At 33.5% G+C, this 18,692-nt stretch overlaps 5 protein-coding genes across 5 annotated transcripts; 2 read left to right on the forward strand and 3 right to left on the reverse strand.

The window, feature by feature from the left end:
- Positions 1-771: 771 nt before the first annotated feature.
- LOC123312730 (60S ribosomal protein L14) lies at positions 772-2,265 on the reverse strand. Its single transcript, XM_044897186.1, has 4 exons — positions 2,139-2,265; positions 1,870-1,971; positions 1,494-1,688; positions 772-988 (listed from the first exon to the last, which is right to left on the reverse strand). Exons 1-4 carry the CDS (start codon positions 2,139-2,141, stop codon positions 803-805), a joined length of 486 nt encoding a protein of 161 aa, XP_044753121.1. The 5' UTR covers positions 2,142-2,265; the 3' UTR covers positions 772-802.
- Positions 2,266-2,425: 160 nt separating this feature from the next.
- LOC123312082 (LETM1 domain-containing protein 1) lies at positions 2,426-3,880 on the forward strand. Its single transcript, XM_044896304.1, has 4 exons — positions 2,426-2,586; positions 2,638-3,280; positions 3,334-3,499; positions 3,617-3,880. The coding sequence occupies exons 1-4, from the start codon at positions 2,513-2,515 to the stop codon at positions 3,799-3,801; spliced, it is 1,068 nt and encodes a 355-aa protein (XP_044752239.1). The 5' UTR covers positions 2,426-2,512; the 3' UTR covers positions 3,802-3,880.
- Positions 3,881-3,985: 105 nt separating this feature from the next.
- On the reverse strand, positions 3,986-8,832 carry LOC123314467. Its single transcript, XM_044899780.1, has 5 exons — positions 8,697-8,832; positions 7,323-8,643; positions 6,668-6,808; positions 6,417-6,612; positions 3,986-4,665 (listed from the first exon to the last, which is right to left on the reverse strand). The coding sequence occupies exons 1-5, from the start codon at positions 8,731-8,733 to the stop codon at positions 4,333-4,335; spliced, it is 2,028 nt and encodes a 675-aa protein (XP_044755715.1). The 5' UTR covers positions 8,734-8,832; the 3' UTR covers positions 3,986-4,332.
- LOC123314473 (mediator of RNA polymerase II transcription subunit 4) lies at positions 4,995-6,267 on the reverse strand. Its single transcript, XM_044899785.1, has 2 exons — positions 5,826-6,267; positions 4,995-5,769 (listed from the first exon to the last, which is right to left on the reverse strand). Exons 1-2 carry the CDS (start codon positions 5,891-5,893, stop codon positions 5,082-5,084), a joined length of 756 nt encoding a protein of 251 aa, XP_044755720.1. The 5' UTR covers positions 5,894-6,267; the 3' UTR covers positions 4,995-5,081.
- A 1,161-nt stretch (positions 8,833-9,993) lies between the features above and the next one.
- Positions 9,994-16,579, forward strand: LOC123313035. The gene is made up of 6 exons (XM_044897702.1): positions 9,994-10,098; positions 10,737-10,956; positions 11,660-11,824; positions 14,086-14,293; positions 14,626-14,821; positions 15,108-16,579. The coding sequence occupies exons 2-6, from the start codon at positions 10,771-10,773 to the stop codon at positions 15,301-15,303; spliced, it is 951 nt and encodes a 316-aa protein (XP_044753637.1). The 5' UTR covers positions 9,994-10,098; positions 10,737-10,770; the 3' UTR covers positions 15,304-16,579.
- The last annotated feature ends 2,113 nt before the right edge of the window (positions 16,580-18,692 follow it).

Genomic DNA, 18,692 nt, shown 5'->3' on the forward strand with positions numbered 1-18,692 from the left:
ATCTTTCTGCCGTTGGGTTTTACGAGAAGATTTCTTTTGAGTTTCTTTTTTTCTACGATTCAGAATATAATTTTGTTTTCTTTGTTCTTCACTGTATTGGGTGATATTTTTTTTTCTGGGAATTTACGAGTGCAAGTGGCCAACCGATACCATAGGTAAGATGACACTCCGCCTTTTTTTCTTTTATATCATTGGAACTTCAGCCTTCCTTCATCCCTTACTCCCTAGTTTAAGTTCCACTCCTACTGCCGAAGCACCCCGCTGGCGTGGATACTCAGGGGGTGCAGAACGCCTATTGGAGTGGAATGGAATGGTGCCCATTTCCAGCATTTAATAAACTAATCTAAAAAGTAGGTACTCTTCCACGGGCGTGTGTAGCCTGTGATTGGCTTCGAAGGTACTTACCTGAACCACTAACTGTATTTCCGATTTAGACCAGATTTAGTCCAGATATACCTGTACGTCACAGCAAAATAAGCTCTTCATATATGTATTTATTCATATTCTGAACGATATTTGAGCGTCCACGTGAAAGTGGGGCCCCTAGGCTACAGCTTGTGCAGCTTAAATTAATCCTATACTGAATAGTTTTTTATTTGAAGTAATTCTTTGACTGGACTATGAAGAACTCGATTCCAAATGGAAGAAGAATTAGTCGAAGAACAAGGTTTCAATTTCTTACAATTTTTTTTTTTAATTTCATTGTTTAAGAACGAGTTTTTTAGTAACGATTATGAAGGGAGGAGCAATAAAAAGAGCATTAACAAAAGAGGATTTTTACAAATTATATTTAAACTGACAATTATTTCTTAGGGGTTTTTTTAGGGATTGGCTTATCTCCACCCTTAGCCATCTTCTTTTTACCATATAGGGTACCATTTCTGCTGGCTGTCTTCCTGAGTGTCAAGAAAGCGGCAGTCCTGATTTTGTTCCTCAACGAACGTGCTCTCCTAAGCTTAAACCTGTCAAAATCGGTCAATTCTGCCCTCTGAAACAATAAATATATAATAAGCATCCAAAAAACAAGTGAATAAAATATTTATAATTGATTTTGAATAATCAGTAGATTTAAGCTATCTTCATATATGTATAAGACGGCAATTCCTATCTGTTAACATCATTTTAAATGCATAATCCACCTCCGATTTTGACGAATAAAGTATTGTATGAGAAATCGACTGGTAAATATCTCAACCTCGGGTGACTTCATTTTTTAAAGTTCAAAATGTGATGTATGCCTGTTCAGCGCTTGAATAACTAAACCCAATCATACAATTGTAAATTTTCATGTACAAAGTTGATATTTCACTGTCCCTACCTAAGTTAACCTAATCTAACCTCAAAACCATTCATTTAAATTTACCATTTATATCAATACCAGAAAACCATTACAATAGTGTAACATCCTCAAACATAAAAAGGGAAATTGAACCAAAGGGAATAATGCATATCTATTCTATTTTAAACGCTTAATAAGTGATAACTGTTCATACCTTTGCCTTAGCTTCATTCTTTTTGGCCCACATAGATTCAGCCCATTTTTCATCAACTTTAGATTCAGTCCAGGCTTTACGTACAACGCCAGTTTTACCTGTGAACGGGAACTTGATTCTGAATTTGGTCAAATGCAACTGATTCAACCTGATAGCTTGTCTTGGGACGTTGGTGCATGGTCCATCAACCAAAACCTAATGACAAAAAAATGATCAACAGAGCGTCTATACTAAATCACTTCAATTCATTGTGTTGGTTATAATATCAGATTTAAAGATAGCTTCATATATGTATCAGACGGCAATTCCTATCAAAGAAATGGATCATCATTAAACATAACCTTAAAAACAGAACCAAACACGTGGCTAAACTTACCCTTGTTTGATCAACTACGTCCACAATGCTAACCAGTTTGCCCTTATGTGGTCCATCGGAGACTAGGGCAATTCGGCCGGTTTCCACAAATCTTTGGAATGGCTGAAATAAACCATGTTGTAATTAATTCCGAGCAGATAAGGCCTATGAATTGGACTCTCAATATATAATAACTGAATATATTTAGAGATCCAATACCTCACAAATTATATGAAACAGATTTGTAAAATCAGCTTGATAAAACTAAGTATATCCAAGAATAACCTTACCATGTTTCCACACGATGCTGTGCTCCTCGAAAAGAATCACGCCAAGATGGAAGAACAAACTTGTCTGTTACGAACTGTCATACCTGCAAGTCATAGAAAATTCTCATTATACCGTGGTTCGAATTTGTTTTATCTTCTAGTTTTAGTTTATGTTAAAAAAAATGATTTTTTCTATTCGACAAAATATTATAAGGAGAACATTTGTTCTGAATTATCTCATAAGAACATCCAAAGCAGGAATAAAATAATGTTGGAAAGCTTTCTTTCAAAAAAAATCTGTGTTTCTAGTTGTCAAATAAAATATCGAAATAAAAAATTTGATACTGTGACAATAATAATAAAATACATTATAAACATGTAGTAAATAAAAATATATGACAATGTTTCTATTACGAACCTTATCGTTTACGAATTCTTCAAGATCTCAATTTCTTTTACGTAGAAATGGGTAAAAACACAACCATTGAAAAAGCTATCGAAATAATCCCTTCTATTTCAGGTACCCACTTGCTAAATATCTCCACGATAAAACACACGAGAAAAAAATTAAATTTTATGTCGTCGATAGGTATATTTTATACCTGAAAGATTATGAAAAACACATAGAAAAGCGTTTTCCAAACGCAGTTGGACTGTACAGATCTTTCAAGGAGGGAACTAAAAATTTTATACGAGATGTAAAATTGTATTATAGCATTGTTCGTGCCATAAATAAGAAACAGAAAATCCTTCGTGATTTCACACGGAAGGAGATTGAATTATATGATCAGTTACCTAGAGATATGTTGAAGTTAACTCCAATACTTATATTTTCAGCATTACCGTTCACAAATTATGTGATATTTCCATTAATATACTTTTTTCCTAAGCAGTTGCTCTCTCAGCATTTCTGGACTATTCAGCAAAGAGTAGATTTTAGTAGATCGTTTTTACACGAGAGACTACTGCATAATAAACCAATATTTAGGCATTTACAAGAACAATTGAGTAGATTGAAGGGTCATGAATTATACGAACCTTGGAGAGATGTGCTGGGAAAGTTGGGTAGTGGTGTGCAACCTGAAGTAGATCAGATTTTGCAATGCCAGGAGCTCTTTGTGAACGAGCCTTATAATTTAAGTTACTTGAGAGGAATACATATTGTGAGTGGAAAACCTTAGTTATGATAAATTTGTGATTTTTTGTCTCTTTGAAGAAACATCTACTACATTTACACAATATGAATACATTCTTCTGGTTCAGAAGAAGTAGATTAAGTGACAAGGCTCTCATCTTGAAAGAAATGGATTTGGCTATATTGAGAGAAGGCGGTGTGCATAATTTGACAATTGAAGCTCTGAGGATGTCCTGTTACATAAGAGGTAAACGGGTGAATTTATTTCTTCATAACCTGCTCATGATGGAGGTTATAATTATTTGTATTACCTATATATTTAAATTAGTTCAACAAGAAAATACTTAGGATGTTTTCTTATCAGGATTGAACCCGACAAACATGAAGAATGAAGACATGATCAACTGGTTGAACAAGTGGATTAAAGTATCAAAAACCATTGATTACGACAGTGCATCCCTGTTACTGCACTGCCCAATTTTACTTGGATATAATGAATCATCAAATTGGACTCTGATTTATTCTAACATTAGAAAACAAATTTTGTGATTTTTTGTGATATGTTTAAGCTATTGAACCAAAAAAATATTTATTAATGTTCATTTGAAAAATATATTATTTCAATTAGTTTCTGATCCATATTTTTCTGCTTCCCTATCACCCGACAGTAATTTGCTGAAAAAATACCTTTATGGTAAATTTAACAGGGATCTTAATGTATTGAAACCCAATATATTTTTGAAAATTTATTTGGAAAATATATTATTTCAATTCACTTTCAATTTATATATTTCATCACTTTAAATGTGTAGCACCGAAACACTACCCGACAGAGATCAGCTGAAAAAGAATTGTGATTAGTATTTACAATCAAATATAAGATTTAACGTCCTGTAAGGAAGGACCTATAATCAAAAATAATGTACAGGGCACTGCAAAGAAAAAAACTGATATGTTGTGAAGAAAAAATTATCTAAAAATTGGAAATCCGAAATATTTGAATTCAAGATAAAATTAATTTAGAATAAAACTTCAATAATTTCACAATGAAAAGATATACCACACTTCTGTCAAGTTCATTCAATTAATGGGTATGAATGATGGTAACGACCCTAGCTTTTTCCTCTTCGGAATTGCCATTTCTTCTCCTGCATTTGATCTCGCCGCAGTTTCACGTTCTTCCGTTTCATTGGTATCCTCCAAATTGTCCTTGTAATAACGTATTTGACAGTTTTCTTCAACAGTCTGTTTTGAAGGTTTTATAACTTTTCGTTGCAATATTTTCTTCGTTGTTTTCTTCGGAGCTTTCGATCTGATTACTTTGGAAGAGCGATGTGGATATGGACATTTTGTTTTAGTACATTTCTTAGTTTTCTCAAATTCTGGACATAGAAACTGATGCCTCTTATTACACTGAAAAATTAATTTTAGTCACAAAAATATTAATAGTGTACGAAAAACTCATTGTTGTTTTATTATATCATAAGCATGATAATCAAGATTTCAGCAATAGTAGAAAGGATATTTCACAATAGTTTTTATTACTACACCCATATACCCCCCTCGATAAATACAGTGTTAAACACAAAAGTGTTAAAAGTATTTAGAGAACCAAACAAAATTTCTTCTGAAAAATCTCATTTGGTTCCCTAGATACTTCTACTGGACCATTTGTGTGAAACATCTTGAATCCATCATGTGAAACAAAACAAGCTTAATGAATTGTAGAAAATCAAACGAGGTTTATAGATCAAAACTTTTATGATAAAAACAGTATAAATATCGATATCGTAAGTGAAACTTGTAACTACACTTTCACACCTATATCCCTATTGAGAATCACTGGAAGAGCTACTACTGGAATCAGTCGACATCACTTCAACATCTTCAGCCTCTTGCTTGTGATTTCTGGTATCCATAGATACACTTCCCTGCCCCACTGTCATATGTATTTCACCTGATGGGTGCCATGCAAATTGGTTTTGTTGGGCAGCTGGAATTTCACCCGGGTGACCACTTCTATGCAATTCGGCCATATTGGGTTGAGTCAGTAAATGACCATTTGCAGAATCTGTAATTCTTCCCAACAAACCTAACCTCATCTCTATATCTGTGGGATAGGGACGTCTAGGGTCTCCTTGCTGCCACGTTAAGGGAGCGCAAATTGCATTCGATGCACTGATTCTGTGAGCAAATTTTATGAGTTCCTCTGAAGAAACTGGCTTCTTGTTTGCTCTCGAAATAGACTGCAATTTCTGATTTGCCTGATATATTGCGGTTGAAAGTATTTGTTCGGCTTCTTTCAATTGCTTCTGTAAATTATTTATATCCTGATCCTGTCTGTCAACTTCTGCTCTCAGAATATCCATTTTCTCCTCGATGAAAGCTTGCTCAGCAGCCAACTTCAATGTTGCTTTCAACTCTTTATCTTTAGCCACGAGTAAATCTGTCAATTGCGAATAGTCAGGCCCACTCAATTTTAAATGTTTTGGTGCGATTGCGTTCTCTATTACCTCTCTAAAATAAAAGTATCAATATGCTGCATTATGGCCACTCATTCAATAAGAACTTACTTGGAAATTAGTTCAATATCGTCAAGAATATCCAGCAGCTTTTCTTGGGTACTTTTCTGAGAGGCCATTGCAAAGCCTACTATAGTTTACCACGATAAACAGTTGTTTCCGAATAATAAACAAATTAATCCATTCAATATTGTCGAGACTTCAAGAAATTGAAAATTATTTTTGACATGACAACCACAGAGTTAACCTAACCTAACTCTTTGATGACAAAAGTTGCGCATTGAGAGAACACACTTTTTCTTATTCTTCAACAGAATGTCCCATTCCTTCGGCCCGGTTAGGTTCAGTTGATTAATTTTGATAGTTACATTCAATTATGTCAGGATTAACGCTCCATACTAGTATGACCAACTGGGCCTAAGCTAGCCCAAAAAAGAAATAATAATAAAAAATATTTAAGCGATCACATACTCAGGTCTTTTCAATGTAATTTTCCATCGACTTTGGAGTTATTTTTATAAACTCTATTTCCAACAATGAGCTACACTACAGTCCATCAGTGGACTACCAAATTAACAAGATGCTCGATTATAAATTAAACTGAATATGCATAACACAGTTGAATTATTAAAAAAAACTCACCTTGAGTCCTTCTTTGCAAAATCCTTCAAGGAAGTCTTTACATATTTCGGCATTTGGACTTATCTTAACATGCAAATACTGGCATCCAACTTTATTACATGAACCTCCCAAAAAATATTTACATGTTTCTATTTTTTCACACGAAACCTTATGAGATAGCAAACAGTTATCATTGCGACATTCACCTCGTAAAAAGCTAAAAAAAAGAAAGTAATTCAGCAGGATTCGTATCAAATTATGAAAGCACCTACCTCTTGCATAAAATAATCAGATCAGGATTATGCACTTTTATACAAGTGCCATCTTCCTGACCAATACATTTCCCAGTCCTCTTGTACGAGGGACAAGTCATATTACTCTTTTTTAATTTGGGAGCTGAAGCTAATTGGGACCTAAATAACCAAATATTGTATTAACAAATTCATTGAACATATTGAAGGGCATCAACTCTGCACAAAATAAACAGTATAAGTTAACAAAGGACTTAAATCTTTAGACTAAGATGATGGACACTCAATGTTGTTGATTCATAAGATAAGTCCCTCAAGTTCCCAATAGTTAATTCCAAATGAATGTGATTTATAGATGAAAAAAGGTGGCACTGGTCAAATATTCCTCTGACATAAATGAATAGGAACGGTTCCAAATCCTTTATGAATAACATGTGTTCAAAAAAATTCATCCTCAACTAGGCTATGTCTAGTGCCTAAGTGTCTAACCCCCAATATTCTATTCTATAGCCTAGTTGACACCAATTTTTTTTGAATGAACGTAATTTTTGGCATAATGTCATCAAGTATAATCAAAATCAAAGGAAACTTTTGCTTTACAGATACTCTTCAATTGGCAGCTATGGTGTAATTACAAAGTTTATTTGAAAAAAATGAGGCTAAAACTGATACTCACCTAACAATTTTATATTTTCCTTTATGCTGAACCACCTGCTTAGCAGTACCCTTGACTTTTGATCTGAAAGACAATTGGTTTGCTCCTGCAAACTTACTTTTTGGTGACAAAGAGGCTTTCTTCAGAAGGCAAGGAGAATTCTGATATAAAATACCATTTATCTTTATTAAATTCCTCTGTTTCGAATTCTTCAGAATCACATTGTTGGCTAAGAAGCTGGAACTATTATATTTGTTCACATACACAAATTTCTTACGATTTGTTGAAGAGTTAAGTTTGACTTTATTTTTCTTTCCTTGTAAAACTCCAGGTGTATTCACTATTTTGTACTTGGATTTCATAGCATCTCTATTAATTTTCATCAATTTTGCACCATTTCTTATATACTTAAATCTTGTCATAATTGCATTCTTTCTAAGTGAATTGTTTTCCTGAAAACTTTGTACTCGTGCATATCTGGGAGGAGTCTTCACTGATCCTGAGTTTTGACTGTTGATTACTGGATGATTATTATTAGTTATCAATGGCTTTATCATCTCACTAGTGACAGAGGGTATTGTTTTAGGTGACAACATTTCCTTTCTTATATATTTGAATCTCGTGCAGATAGAACTATCTTTGGAATTAAAATCTACTCTCTGCTTCGTAATAGGATTCGTAAGAATTTTTTTATTCTCAGGTACATTGACAATCTTCAATCTTGTATGGACTTTTCTATGGTTTTCACCCATAACTTTGTTTCCTTTACTCATATTCAGCTCATTTCCACCTGGATATCTCGAAACTGGTTTTACTAACTGATGATTAACAGGACACACATTAATCTGACTCTTCTGTGGCACATTTACGACTTTCGACTTAGAGTATACTATCTTTTGATTATCAGTTGAGTTGATTTTACAAAATGCATTGGTTTTCTGACTGTGGAAACGATTAGTATTAATCACTGGAACAGTTGGTTTAGGTATTCTTTGGATCTGATTGATTTCAACACTAGCGTTCTGAACAATTCGATTCTCAGAAGATAACATCACACTGCTTCCACCATTATGGAGACTCAGAGGGTTCACTGACTGAACTTGTTGCGTTATAGATGATACAGACCTCAATATGTTTGGGTTAACATGGATTTTAGGTCGAGAGTAAGGATCTTTCTGAGCGATTTGAAATTTAGGATTCACAAAAACTTTTTTGTTCTCTTTGAAATGAGGATTGATGAGAACAGTACTAGGTTTAGTGAAGGTGTGTTCTTTGTTCCTATTAATGAAGACAAATTTATTCTTCTCGAATTCTTGTGTATAAGTAGGCACAGGCCACATTTCTGGAAATATAGATCATGGGTTATTCGTTTCGAAACAGAAATATTCATCTCACCAGAGTAGTCAGCCATTGGGATAAAGGTTGATTCCATAAGCAAAATATAGTTGAAAACTTTCCAGATTTCGGTTACACAAGACGCAAACTTTTTAACTTTTACTCACTGACATATGGTGTCATAAATTCGAGGTTATTTCAAAGCACAGAACACACCGATTGACTTGACTTACTTTATGTTTCAAAGATAGTAATATCAAAGAGGAACCTCTTTGGTAATATCTTTGGGTTATTTCAATATTGTTCTATGGACTCTATGGTTAACATATTGCATTCAGCATTGAACTCTATGGGTTCCCATAGAGTTCAATGGCATTCAGAGATATAGAAGAGATATATCTCTGGTTGCATTCCGATTTGAATTTTGATCTGAAAATAAATTTTTGAATACAAAATATTTTCAATTTACTTAACATTGTTCTTGTATGGAACTGTTTTATTCACGCTATTATCAATTAATCAAAACGAGATCAATTTTTAATTCTTAATGTTATTCTTATCATAATAAGTTCCTAATTTTTGCTCGAAGCTAATCATCATAGCATTCATAAGAAATATTACTTTCTTAATATAACAGAAAATTATTTTAGGTTGATATGCCGTTTAGCGGGTCAACCGTGTCCCTGCTTATCTTCGTTCAAATTCCATAAATTTGAATTCGAAGAAATTTGAATTGAATTTATATGTTAGCTTGGCGCGAAAGTTTTGATGAAATTGTAAATGTAATGTAGAGTTTGTCATGCAACTTCTAGGCCTCTCAAAGGTGTTAAATGACAAACCTGCTTATATTATGCTAGAAAGCAGAGACTCTGCTACTGCTAGAAATGAAGAAATGGAGCGTTTTGCTGCTGGGAATGATTTGATTATTGATGGACCCATTTTTTTCATAAGGATGAATGGAAACTTAGTGTATTTTTCCTATTTTTTATATATTGTAAGGTCATTTCATATCCTTATATGAAACAGAGAGTTGATAAAAAAAATTATCAATGACCAAATCATCCTCAGCAAAACAAAAAGTTGCAAAATTGAAAATAAAACTTTACTTGTTTATACGTATTTCATTACAAAATACCCAAGATTTGAATTTTGTATGTTACCTTTTAGGCACTCAGTATAGCTAAAAATTATAGAGTTCATAACTAATTATAGCTAACTCTATAATATTTGAGTATAGTTGCTGTAGTCCAAAATTAAAGTGGGAAGAAAATCGGGATGCGCATGAAAACGGGAAGCAGGATAACAGCTACATTTTCCTTTCTCCTCTCGGAATGTTTAATCCATAAGCTAGTAGCGTCGGGACGCCTGTGTGTGTGTTACATGACGGTCAAAATGTCTTTATCACCTCACAGACATGATTGGAAGACAAATGAAATATGAACATGAAAAAGAAAGTCGTGAAGTAAGTTCTTTTGTATCCATATACATTTATACTTACTATAGCGCCAAATTTATTGGATAATTTCCGTTGTTATTTCTGGTAATTGATTTATTATTAAAATTAGGAAGTTTCGACGAGCCTTATGTTTTGTAACGTTGGAAATAGAACACAGATTGAGTCATGACCAACTGATGCAGTCATGAAGTTATTAATTTCAATGAAATTTTTCAATATACGCTTTTGGTATGCAGGTTGGATCTCACTAAATCAACCATTTCATATTATTCCTTTCCTAAATTCATATATAATTATAGACTTGTTTGCTATACTGTTAGGGAAGTTATGATTGAAACAAATAGAGATTATTTATAATGTATCAAAACGTTGTGTTTTCTCTTCATACAGCTTTGTTCCACTCATTGATTTGCTACCTTTTTGTACAATTTTTGGAATTGAATTTAAGCATCTGTCGCTAATGATCAACAAGGCATAAAATAGCCTTAAAAGGGAAAAAAACTACTTAGCTTTTTTGTATAGTGAAAGCTCCTTTTCCTTTTAGTCATAAAAATGATCGTGAAAATCGAGAGTGTTTCCATATTTCTTTCAGTAATAATCCTTGTACAATAAATCCAAAATGTTTGATTATAATCACTTTTCAGGGGGTAACTAAGAGTGAACAATAACTGAGTGAAAATGGTTGTGAAAATCCTAGATGAGGATCATTTTGCTATTGCTGCAATTGTTACAGTTTCGATGCAAATCATTTTCTTCACAATAGCTGCCACATTTCAGAAAGATCAAGTAACTGATTTTGCTGGAGGCATTAATTTTATTATACTAGCATTGCTCACATTTTTCCTAGGACAAGATCCTGATAAGGTTAGTGGGGTAGTCCTCATACATTATAATAACGTATATCTATAGGAAGGTTTGAAGTCACATTGAAGAAAACGACATTTTTATCTTTATGCTGATGGAATCTTATCCTTATTCTTTGAAGTTTGCTGGGGAATAAATAATGAATAAACTAAGCAGCAAATGAAGTGGGGCAGCTAAAAAATTGCCCAAGTTTGACTAGTTATGTGAATATGAGATAGCCAAAAAATTTTCGCTTTTCTATCTTTTGCAAGAAGAAAAGCTTCATACCACCTGCGAAAAATCAAACATCGGCAAAGAAATAACGAAGTTATAGCTAAAATTCCTAGAAAAAATGGGATTTCATAAAATAGACTAAGGGAGTCAAGGGACCATACTTTGCATCTATATAGAGGTGAAAACTCACAATCACCAAAGTACTATCGTACCTATAGTTATAGCTATAGTCATGCAAAAAAGTACCTAATCTTTGAGCTGCCCCAGTTTATTTGCTGCTTATTCTGTTTTTCGTTTGATTGATTTTGTAGTGGATTTCAATGAATATTCTTCTCAAGATTCTTTTCAAATATATTTTCTTCTTTTTCTTTATACTTTTTTCTGATGTGTAGTAGCTTAGCTTCCTTCTCTGCTAGAGAAGACAGGGTCGTACTTAGAGTAGCTAGTAACAATATTATTTCATCTTAATATTTGTGACAATTGTTTTCAGAAAAACTATGACAGTCGACAGCTGATGGTGACCCTTTGCGTGTGCCTATGGGGGGTTAGATTATCCGGATATTTATTCTATCGGATTATGAAAATTGGAAGGGATAAAAAATTCGAGGATCGAAAGAGTAACAATATCAGATTCGCCATTTTCTGGACCTTCCAAGTGAGTCTCCGTATTCACGATACAATTTTTATCGAATGCCATGTATTATTCAGGATTCCGTTCATATTCCCTTATATGAGATCACTCATACTTGGCTGTCTTTCACTCCATCAGCAAAAGAAAGAGTGAATGGACTTGTTGTGTAAGGATTCAGAATTCTTATGATTGTTGTGCTTGAAACACCAGATACATCCGACAATTTCCTGGTGCTTAAGGTCGGATTCATTGCTACATGATCTAAGACAGCCAAGTCCCTCGCTTCGTCTTTTTCATGCACCCTCTTTTTGTTTCCGACTGAAACAGTAGCTTCAAATTTTAAAACCAGTTGCACAATGATAGCAGCTTATATATTTTTTCCAGGATGCATTCGTTAAATAAAGCCGTTGTTGTTCGCGAGTTATTACCGTAGATTCGGGTGACTTGGGACGATTGTTGAATTCAACTTGTCATATTTTCAAAACGGTGACGTATTTTTATCTGAAAAAGAGGTTCGAATATGCTTAATGACTCAGACTATTGATTGGGATATATACCATGCTTTAGAATTCGGATATAAATTTTGAAAAAAATCAAATATACTTGTCCCAAGTCACCCACCGATTTGGAAGGCTTGGAACACAAGTTAAAATCTATTGATTTCTCAATTCTCGAATGAAATAGGTGACTTGGGACGGTGCATAGTTTTGAAAAATTAGAATTTGTGATTATATAGTTGAAATTCGGTAGGGAAATTGAATGATAAACCCCTATTACAGCGAAAGCAAATATATTGCAACTCAAATGTAAAAAAACTAAACAAAACAAGGGAACTTTGATTCCTTTCATTGTTTGGTGATTTCTTTGTGGAAATAACGTAAATAACCATATCCTGCGAAAAATCGGCATATTTCCTGCTGCCAATGCGTCGGCATTGTCCCAAGTCACCCTATGAAACAACAAAATAAATTAATGAGATCCGTGTTGCCGCTTGATTTGTGAACAACCTTGTTTCATGACAAATCTAATATCCCAATATCCCACGTATCCAGAAAAAAAAATTACACATGCACAAAGTGAAACACATGTACAGGACATTAGAAAGTATAAGGGCCATAAAAAAACGCGCTTTTACTCTCCTGAATTTGTTAATTTTTCCTGTCAATTCAAATGCTCTGGTCACGGCAAACTCAACAGGAATTAATTGTTAAACTAACCGAAAAGACGCTACACAATCTTATAAGTTTGTTCCTTCACTCATAAATTGTAAGAAACAAAGAAATCTGCAAGGGGGGGTAATTGTCCCAAGTATGGAGGGTACTACCCTCCATAGTCCCAAGTTACAGGACTGTCCCAGGTCACCCGAATCTACCGGTATTTCTAAAAAATAATTATATGATTTCTACCCCTTCTTCTACGGAATATAACATTTTGATTCTGCTACAAATTTACAACGTATTTTCAAACCAAATAAAGTGGTCAGATAATAATAAATAATAATCGCTTTTGTCTTCAGAGATTCCTTCAATATTCAACGAAATAACTCTAATAATTTCACTCTCTGACCGGTAGATTCTTTTAGAACGGGTCCGGTCTTCCAAGTGATGATTCAGTGGTTCTTCGGGTGTTCGAGGAACGCTACAGGATACCGATGAATAAACGTTTTGCTGTCCTACCGAGTATACAAGATTCAGATATGAATTTCAAATATGGGGAAACAATTTTTTTTCATTGCCCTTAAGATTTGATACGTACGCGGTCTGTTTTCTGTTTGCTGTCTCAGTTCATCACCATAAAACATCCATTATTCATTTTTGAAACAATTCTACCTCATATTCAATACACTTACCCATCCAAAAAAACTGTTCACGAAAACATTTACTGCAATCTTTAGATTATACTTTCCTTATCTTATTCTTAAAGGTAAAAGCCTCTTCTTCTGAAGATTCAGAACGTAAAAGCAATATAATTTATAGCCTTTAAGTAACCGTGACTATAGACGAAATCTTTAGGTGCTCAACCATACGATAAATTAAACATTTTGCTACGTTTTGGGCATTCATTTGTTCGAGAAACAGTGTTAACCCGAGTATTATCTTGATGCAAAAAATAACTTGGACGTTTTTCACGATTCTTTTGAGAAACCTGAAGGAAGCAAACTGTAGTGTACCATTTGGAATTAACGAATGTTTACCCATATTTTGTCTCCTCTTTCTCTACTTTCCCCAAGACAAGAGAACAAGAGAGATGATTTGTTTTATCATTAGTTTTATACTTATTTTCAGGCGATATGGGTCTATGTTGTGAGTTTACCTGTAATCATAATAAACTCACCTAGGCATTCTTTTCCCAAAGCTCCTAAGACTATGACTTCTTTAGATTCCGCAGGAACCTGTATGTTCGTTGTTGGCTTGCTGGCTGAGACCTATGCTGATTTACAAAAATTCTCCTTCAGAGCTGATCCAGTTAACCAGGGCAAGTGGTGCAACGACGGTAAGAGCAAACCTATCTATATCTATACTCTATACCTTTAATTTCACTTAAAAAAAAATAAAGAAAGGTTTCAATTCAGGAACCAATCAGTTCCTGCTAAAATTTCACTCTTCGAAGTCGAAAAGATCTGTGTTATGAAGAAGTTGAAAAATTCATTCAAATTATAGCTAGAAAAGTTTTGATTTTCATAGTTTTTTGACAGTGCTTCACATCCAGGGTCCAGTTATAGTTTTAAAAGGAACGAAGGGGCCTCTAGAGGCCATTCGATCATGAAATTTTGCGAATTTGTGAATAGATTTGACTGAAGGCAAATCTCAATGAATTTCTTCTAGGTTTATGGAGGTTGTCCAGACATCCGAACTATTTCGGCGAAATTCTGTTGTGGTGGGGTATATTCGTGATATCTTTGAACGTTATAGAGGGTGCTGAATGGGTGGCGATAGCATCACCCATCTTCACATCGCTGATAATATTGTTCCTTTCTGGAATACCGCCACTTGAGAAATCTTCCGACGAGAAATACAGAGAGTAAGTTTTAGTTGACTGTATTTTCTCTTTATATCCTTCTTGCTTATTGCTTTCTATAGTTAACTTTACCTTTTCCACGAATAAAATAAATATTGAGATACTACCATAATGTCCCAGTTTTTTCCACTAATATTACACACTACAGACGGTAGTGTGTACCTATAGTCTGTTAGTCTCATACACTCAACGCTTTTTTAACTGCTTCAAAATCTCAAGTTTTCGCAGCAGGTATATTTAAATGACAAAAACTCAATCTCGACTCTTACCTTTGTCATTCATTTTCCAGCATATCCGAATATCGATATTATAAGTCTTCCACATCACCTTTAATACCAATACCACCAAGCATCTATGAGGAGGTGCCACAATTTTTGAAATTCCTACTCTGTTGCGAATATCCTCTGTACGATTCCATGGATGAGAAACCAAACCACCACCACAACATGAAAGACTCCGTTAGTATATCCATAGACCAGTCCTAGCTACTGCTTAACTATGGCGAAATGGAAAACAACAAAGTTCAGATCACGTCTTTATGAAAGAAGAACAGTTAGTACTTGAGACGGCGCAATACTTGAAATTATAGTAGAAATTCGACCACAAAGAAACTAGCATATCGAAAATTATAATATTTAGAGATATAATACATTATCAAGAAGTTATCTAGACCAAAGAGAAGAAAAATAACGTTGCGAAATTCGTTTTTTTTTTTGGTTTTCATTCAGATAGGGAGACAGCAAAAACAAAACAGTATTGCTGTCTTGAGTTTCAGTTTAAGTCCTTAATGATATTGTGAAAATTCAGCACCATTGCAATAATATACAGGGTGAGTCTTTCACACGTACAAATATTTAAACAGTTCAATCTTGAGGTCAAAAGAAAATTTTTGTTTCCTTTACCATTTTTTCTGATTCGGTCCTGATTAAAAGATATAGCCATTTTAAGTTTTCATAATGAGCTGTGCCAACCCTGGTGGAGCCCTACATGGACTGGGGCTATTTTATATGGCAGTTTTGACCCTGCCAGCATTGAATACATTTCGAACGTTATTTTTCATGGTTGAAAATAATTATTAAAAATCTATTCATAAAATTCAAAGATTTAATTTCAATTCCAGAATAGAGTATTTAGATCGAAGAAAAGCTTCCTTATATGAAGAAGTAATTACTCGTACTGTCAAATAAATAACGAGGCAGAATATTAGTATAATACATATACTAAGTACATGTATATTTATGAAGTTTCTAGAAATATATCAAATTGTTACTAAAATCTCGATACTAACTCATTAACAAATTAATTTAATGAAGTGAGAATGATAATGTATCCACTGAATCTTTGATACTAACGAATAAAAAAAAAACTTGTGCCAATTTTTAAATCATTCCGTTGTATTCATACTGAACATAATCATATCAAGGTTGGCTTTCGTTAAAGCAAGCTCATTATTATATGTTTAACGCGCTTTTTTGAAAGTATACAAGAGCCTTTCTACAATATAGTTATTGAGATTCATATAAGGCAATTATGCCAGATGAGTTGAAATATTCATTAAAAATATAAGAACAATTTTCAATATTGAGATATTTTTCATTGAGTAAAATGAAATAGGGTTGAATCGATTCAAAAATAACGAGACGAAATCGTCAATTCCTAATACTAAGACGGTAGTACTATACATATTACAGTGATTTATTTTTATAGATATTTGTTCTGATTGATATGTTGAAACTGAAAATAAAGTTATGTTCAAATAAATTTGTATTGTTATTGTTATTCATATACCTAACATCCATTGATGTAAAAATCAACAAATGGAACGATTTAAATCGAACTAGCCAACTACGATCACACAAAGTATCAACAGAAAGACCATTCAGTTGGGGAAGAGTATAGATGCTGATCATGGTTCAACTCCCACCTCAACTAAAATTGAACGAATTGATGGGTCCCCTTATTCGATGCCAGTAGTCGCTACGGCGTAGGTAGGAATATATCCTGGCGCCATCTAAACGAGTTCCAACGCAATTCACCTTCTTACTCGCAGAGTGAAGATGGAACCATGTAGGTATACATTTGATGTATTTTTACTGAAAATAAACTTAAGTATATGAATTGTTATCACACAAGATGAGAAAAACTACAAATACTTATTTTGAATATTGGTTACTTTTCACCAGATGAAAATCAAACTTAGCACAAACCTACGACACGTTACTTGAGAGCTAAGTACAGGGTGTACAGCAGAAAAGAACCCTTACCTTATATGCGAAACTATTATATATAGGAGCTACCTAAAAAATTTTCAAGTAAAACTTGTTCTGGATAAATCAGTCTTCAATTATTCATTAATACAATACGACTAACTCACCTGTATACAGATTGGCAAACTGAATCGGTAAAATGATATAGGAAAAAAGTGTTTCTTTTGACTTCAAGACTCTACTGTTAAAATACTTGTTCGAGTCAAAGACTCACCCTATGTATGGTTAAATTGGAGATTTAAAAAGCTTTTTAACGATCCCATTCAAAGAGAAAATGATACATTTTCAAAATGTGCTTTTGAAAATGCTTTTATGCTCTCACTATGTGTTATGTGTAAATGGAACACCCTTTATATTTTCACATTTTTGAATTTCTTGTTAAATTTGAATATAACTTTGATAACACAACTTTGTCTGAATTCTCAACGGTTTTCGAGAAATTTGACTTTTTATCAATATTTTGACAGTTTGAGGTATTTACATGAAGGACTATAGCTCCATCCCTATTCTATGTAATTGATTCAAACTTAAACTGTATCTAGTCAATAAATGAAACACATGAATTTTCTTTGTAAATAACCATATTATATACAGGGTCCACGAAAACATAGATCCATTATCAAAACAGAAATTCATCAAAATCTTCATTTTTTTAAATAGCAACCTATATTTTTTCTGTTCATTATTTGAACATTTTTTGTTCGTTTTTAGTTGTTTTAAATGATGAGCAGAAAAAATTTGGGTTGTCATTTAAAAAATTAAGATTTTGATGAATTTCTGTTTTGATAATGAATCTACGTTTTCGTGGACCCTGTATACAATATGGTTATTTACAAAGAAAATTTTCAGTGTTTCATTTATTGACTAGAAACAGTCAAAATTTTAATCACTTACATAGAATAGGGACGGAGCTATAGTCATTTATGTAAGTGCCTCAAACTGTCAAAATATCAATAAAAAGTCAAATTTCTCGAAAACCGTTGAGAACTCAGACATAATTGTGTTATCAAACTCATATTCAAATTTAACAAGAAATTCAAAAATGTGAAAATATAAAGGGTGTTCCATTTAAAATAACGAAGTTGATGGCTGTGCAGAGGAAATGAAACACGAAAATCGTTGAAAATTTAGACATATAGTTGTGTTATTAAATTCATATTCAAATTTAACAAGGAATTCAAAAATATAAAAATATATGGGGTGTTCCATTGAAAATAACGAAGTTGATAGTTGTGCAGAAAAAACGAAAATTGAAACTCTTTTTTGTAAAGTTAATAGAATTAAAGTAATCGACCGCTGCCCCATGGCGCGGACACCCTGTATAAGTAGGGTTTTTCGGTCTTTTTCTGGTGGACACCTTGTACGTACACCTGCTAGTTTTTAATTTGAAGGGATTTGTTTTCAAGGAAATATAGGAAAACCGATTTTTTTTTTCTGATATTTCAAGTTTTTTATCGCTTCTTATGTCAAACGAATGACCATTCCAATCAAATTTTTGTTAGGGCTGTAGTTTCGACTCTATGGCAGCAGAAACCGAAACTCAGCAAAAACCCGTTTTTTGGCCAAGACTAGGCCGAACAAAAATTTCGATCGCATCATTGAACGTG

The sequence above is a fragment of the Coccinella septempunctata genome, chromosome 1, assembly GCF_907165205.1.
Source record: "Coccinella septempunctata chromosome 1, icCocSept1.1, whole genome shotgun sequence".
Classification (NCBI taxonomy): Eukaryota; Metazoa; Arthropoda; class Insecta; order Coleoptera; family Coccinellidae; genus Coccinella; species Coccinella septempunctata.

Bases quoted from the DNA above. Each gene is read 5' to 3' on its own strand.
- LOC123312730 (XM_044897186.1), bottom strand. The intron at 1,689-1,869 runs GTAAGTTTAGCC...TTTTGTCATTAG, and splicing joins ACGTAGTTGATCAAACAAGG to GTTTTGGTTGATGGACCATG. The intron at 989-1,493 runs GTATGAACAGTT...TTATTGTTTCAG, and splicing joins AGAATGAAGCTAAGGCAAAG to AGGGCAGAATTGACCGATTT.
- LOC123312082 (XM_044896304.1), top strand. From the start codon at position 2,513: ATGACAATGTTTCTATTACGAACCTTATCGTTTACGAATTCTTCAAGA. The intron at 3,281-3,333 runs GTGAGTGGAAAA...GTCTCTTTGAAG, and splicing joins ACTTGAGAGGAATACATATT to AAACATCTACTACATTTACA. The intron at 3,500-3,616 runs GTAAACGGGTGA...TTTTCTTATCAG, and splicing joins GATGTCCTGTTACATAAGAG to GATTGAACCCGACAAACATG.
- LOC123314473 (XM_044899785.1), bottom strand. From the start codon at position 5,893: ATGGCCTCTCAGAAAAGTACCCAAGAAAAGCTGCTGGATATTCTTGAC. The intron at 5,770-5,825 runs GTAAGTTCTTAT...CTTTTATTTTAG, and splicing joins GATATTGAACTAATTTCCAA to AGAGGTAATAGAGAACGCAA.
- LOC123314467 (XM_044899780.1), bottom strand. From the start codon at position 8,733: ATGGAATCAACCTTTATCCCAATGGCTGACTACTCTG. The intron at 8,644-8,696 runs GTGAGATGAATA...CTATATTTCCAG, and splicing joins CCCAATGGCTGACTACTCTG to AAATGTGGCCTGTGCCTACT. The intron at 4,666-6,416 runs GTGAGTTTTTTT...TTAATTTTTCAG, and splicing joins TTTGCAAAGAAGGACTCAAG to TGTAATAAGAGGCATCAGTT.
- LOC123313035 (XM_044897702.1), top strand. From the start codon at position 10,771: ATGGTTGTGAAAATCCTAGATGAGGATCATTTTGCTATTGCTGCAATT. The intron at 10,957-11,659 runs GTTAGTGGGGTA...AATTGTTTTCAG, and splicing joins TAGGACAAGATCCTGATAAG to AAAAACTATGACAGTCGACA. The intron at 14,294-14,625 runs GTAAGAGCAAAC...AATTTCTTCTAG, and splicing joins GGGCAAGTGGTGCAACGACG to GTTTATGGAGGTTGTCCAGA.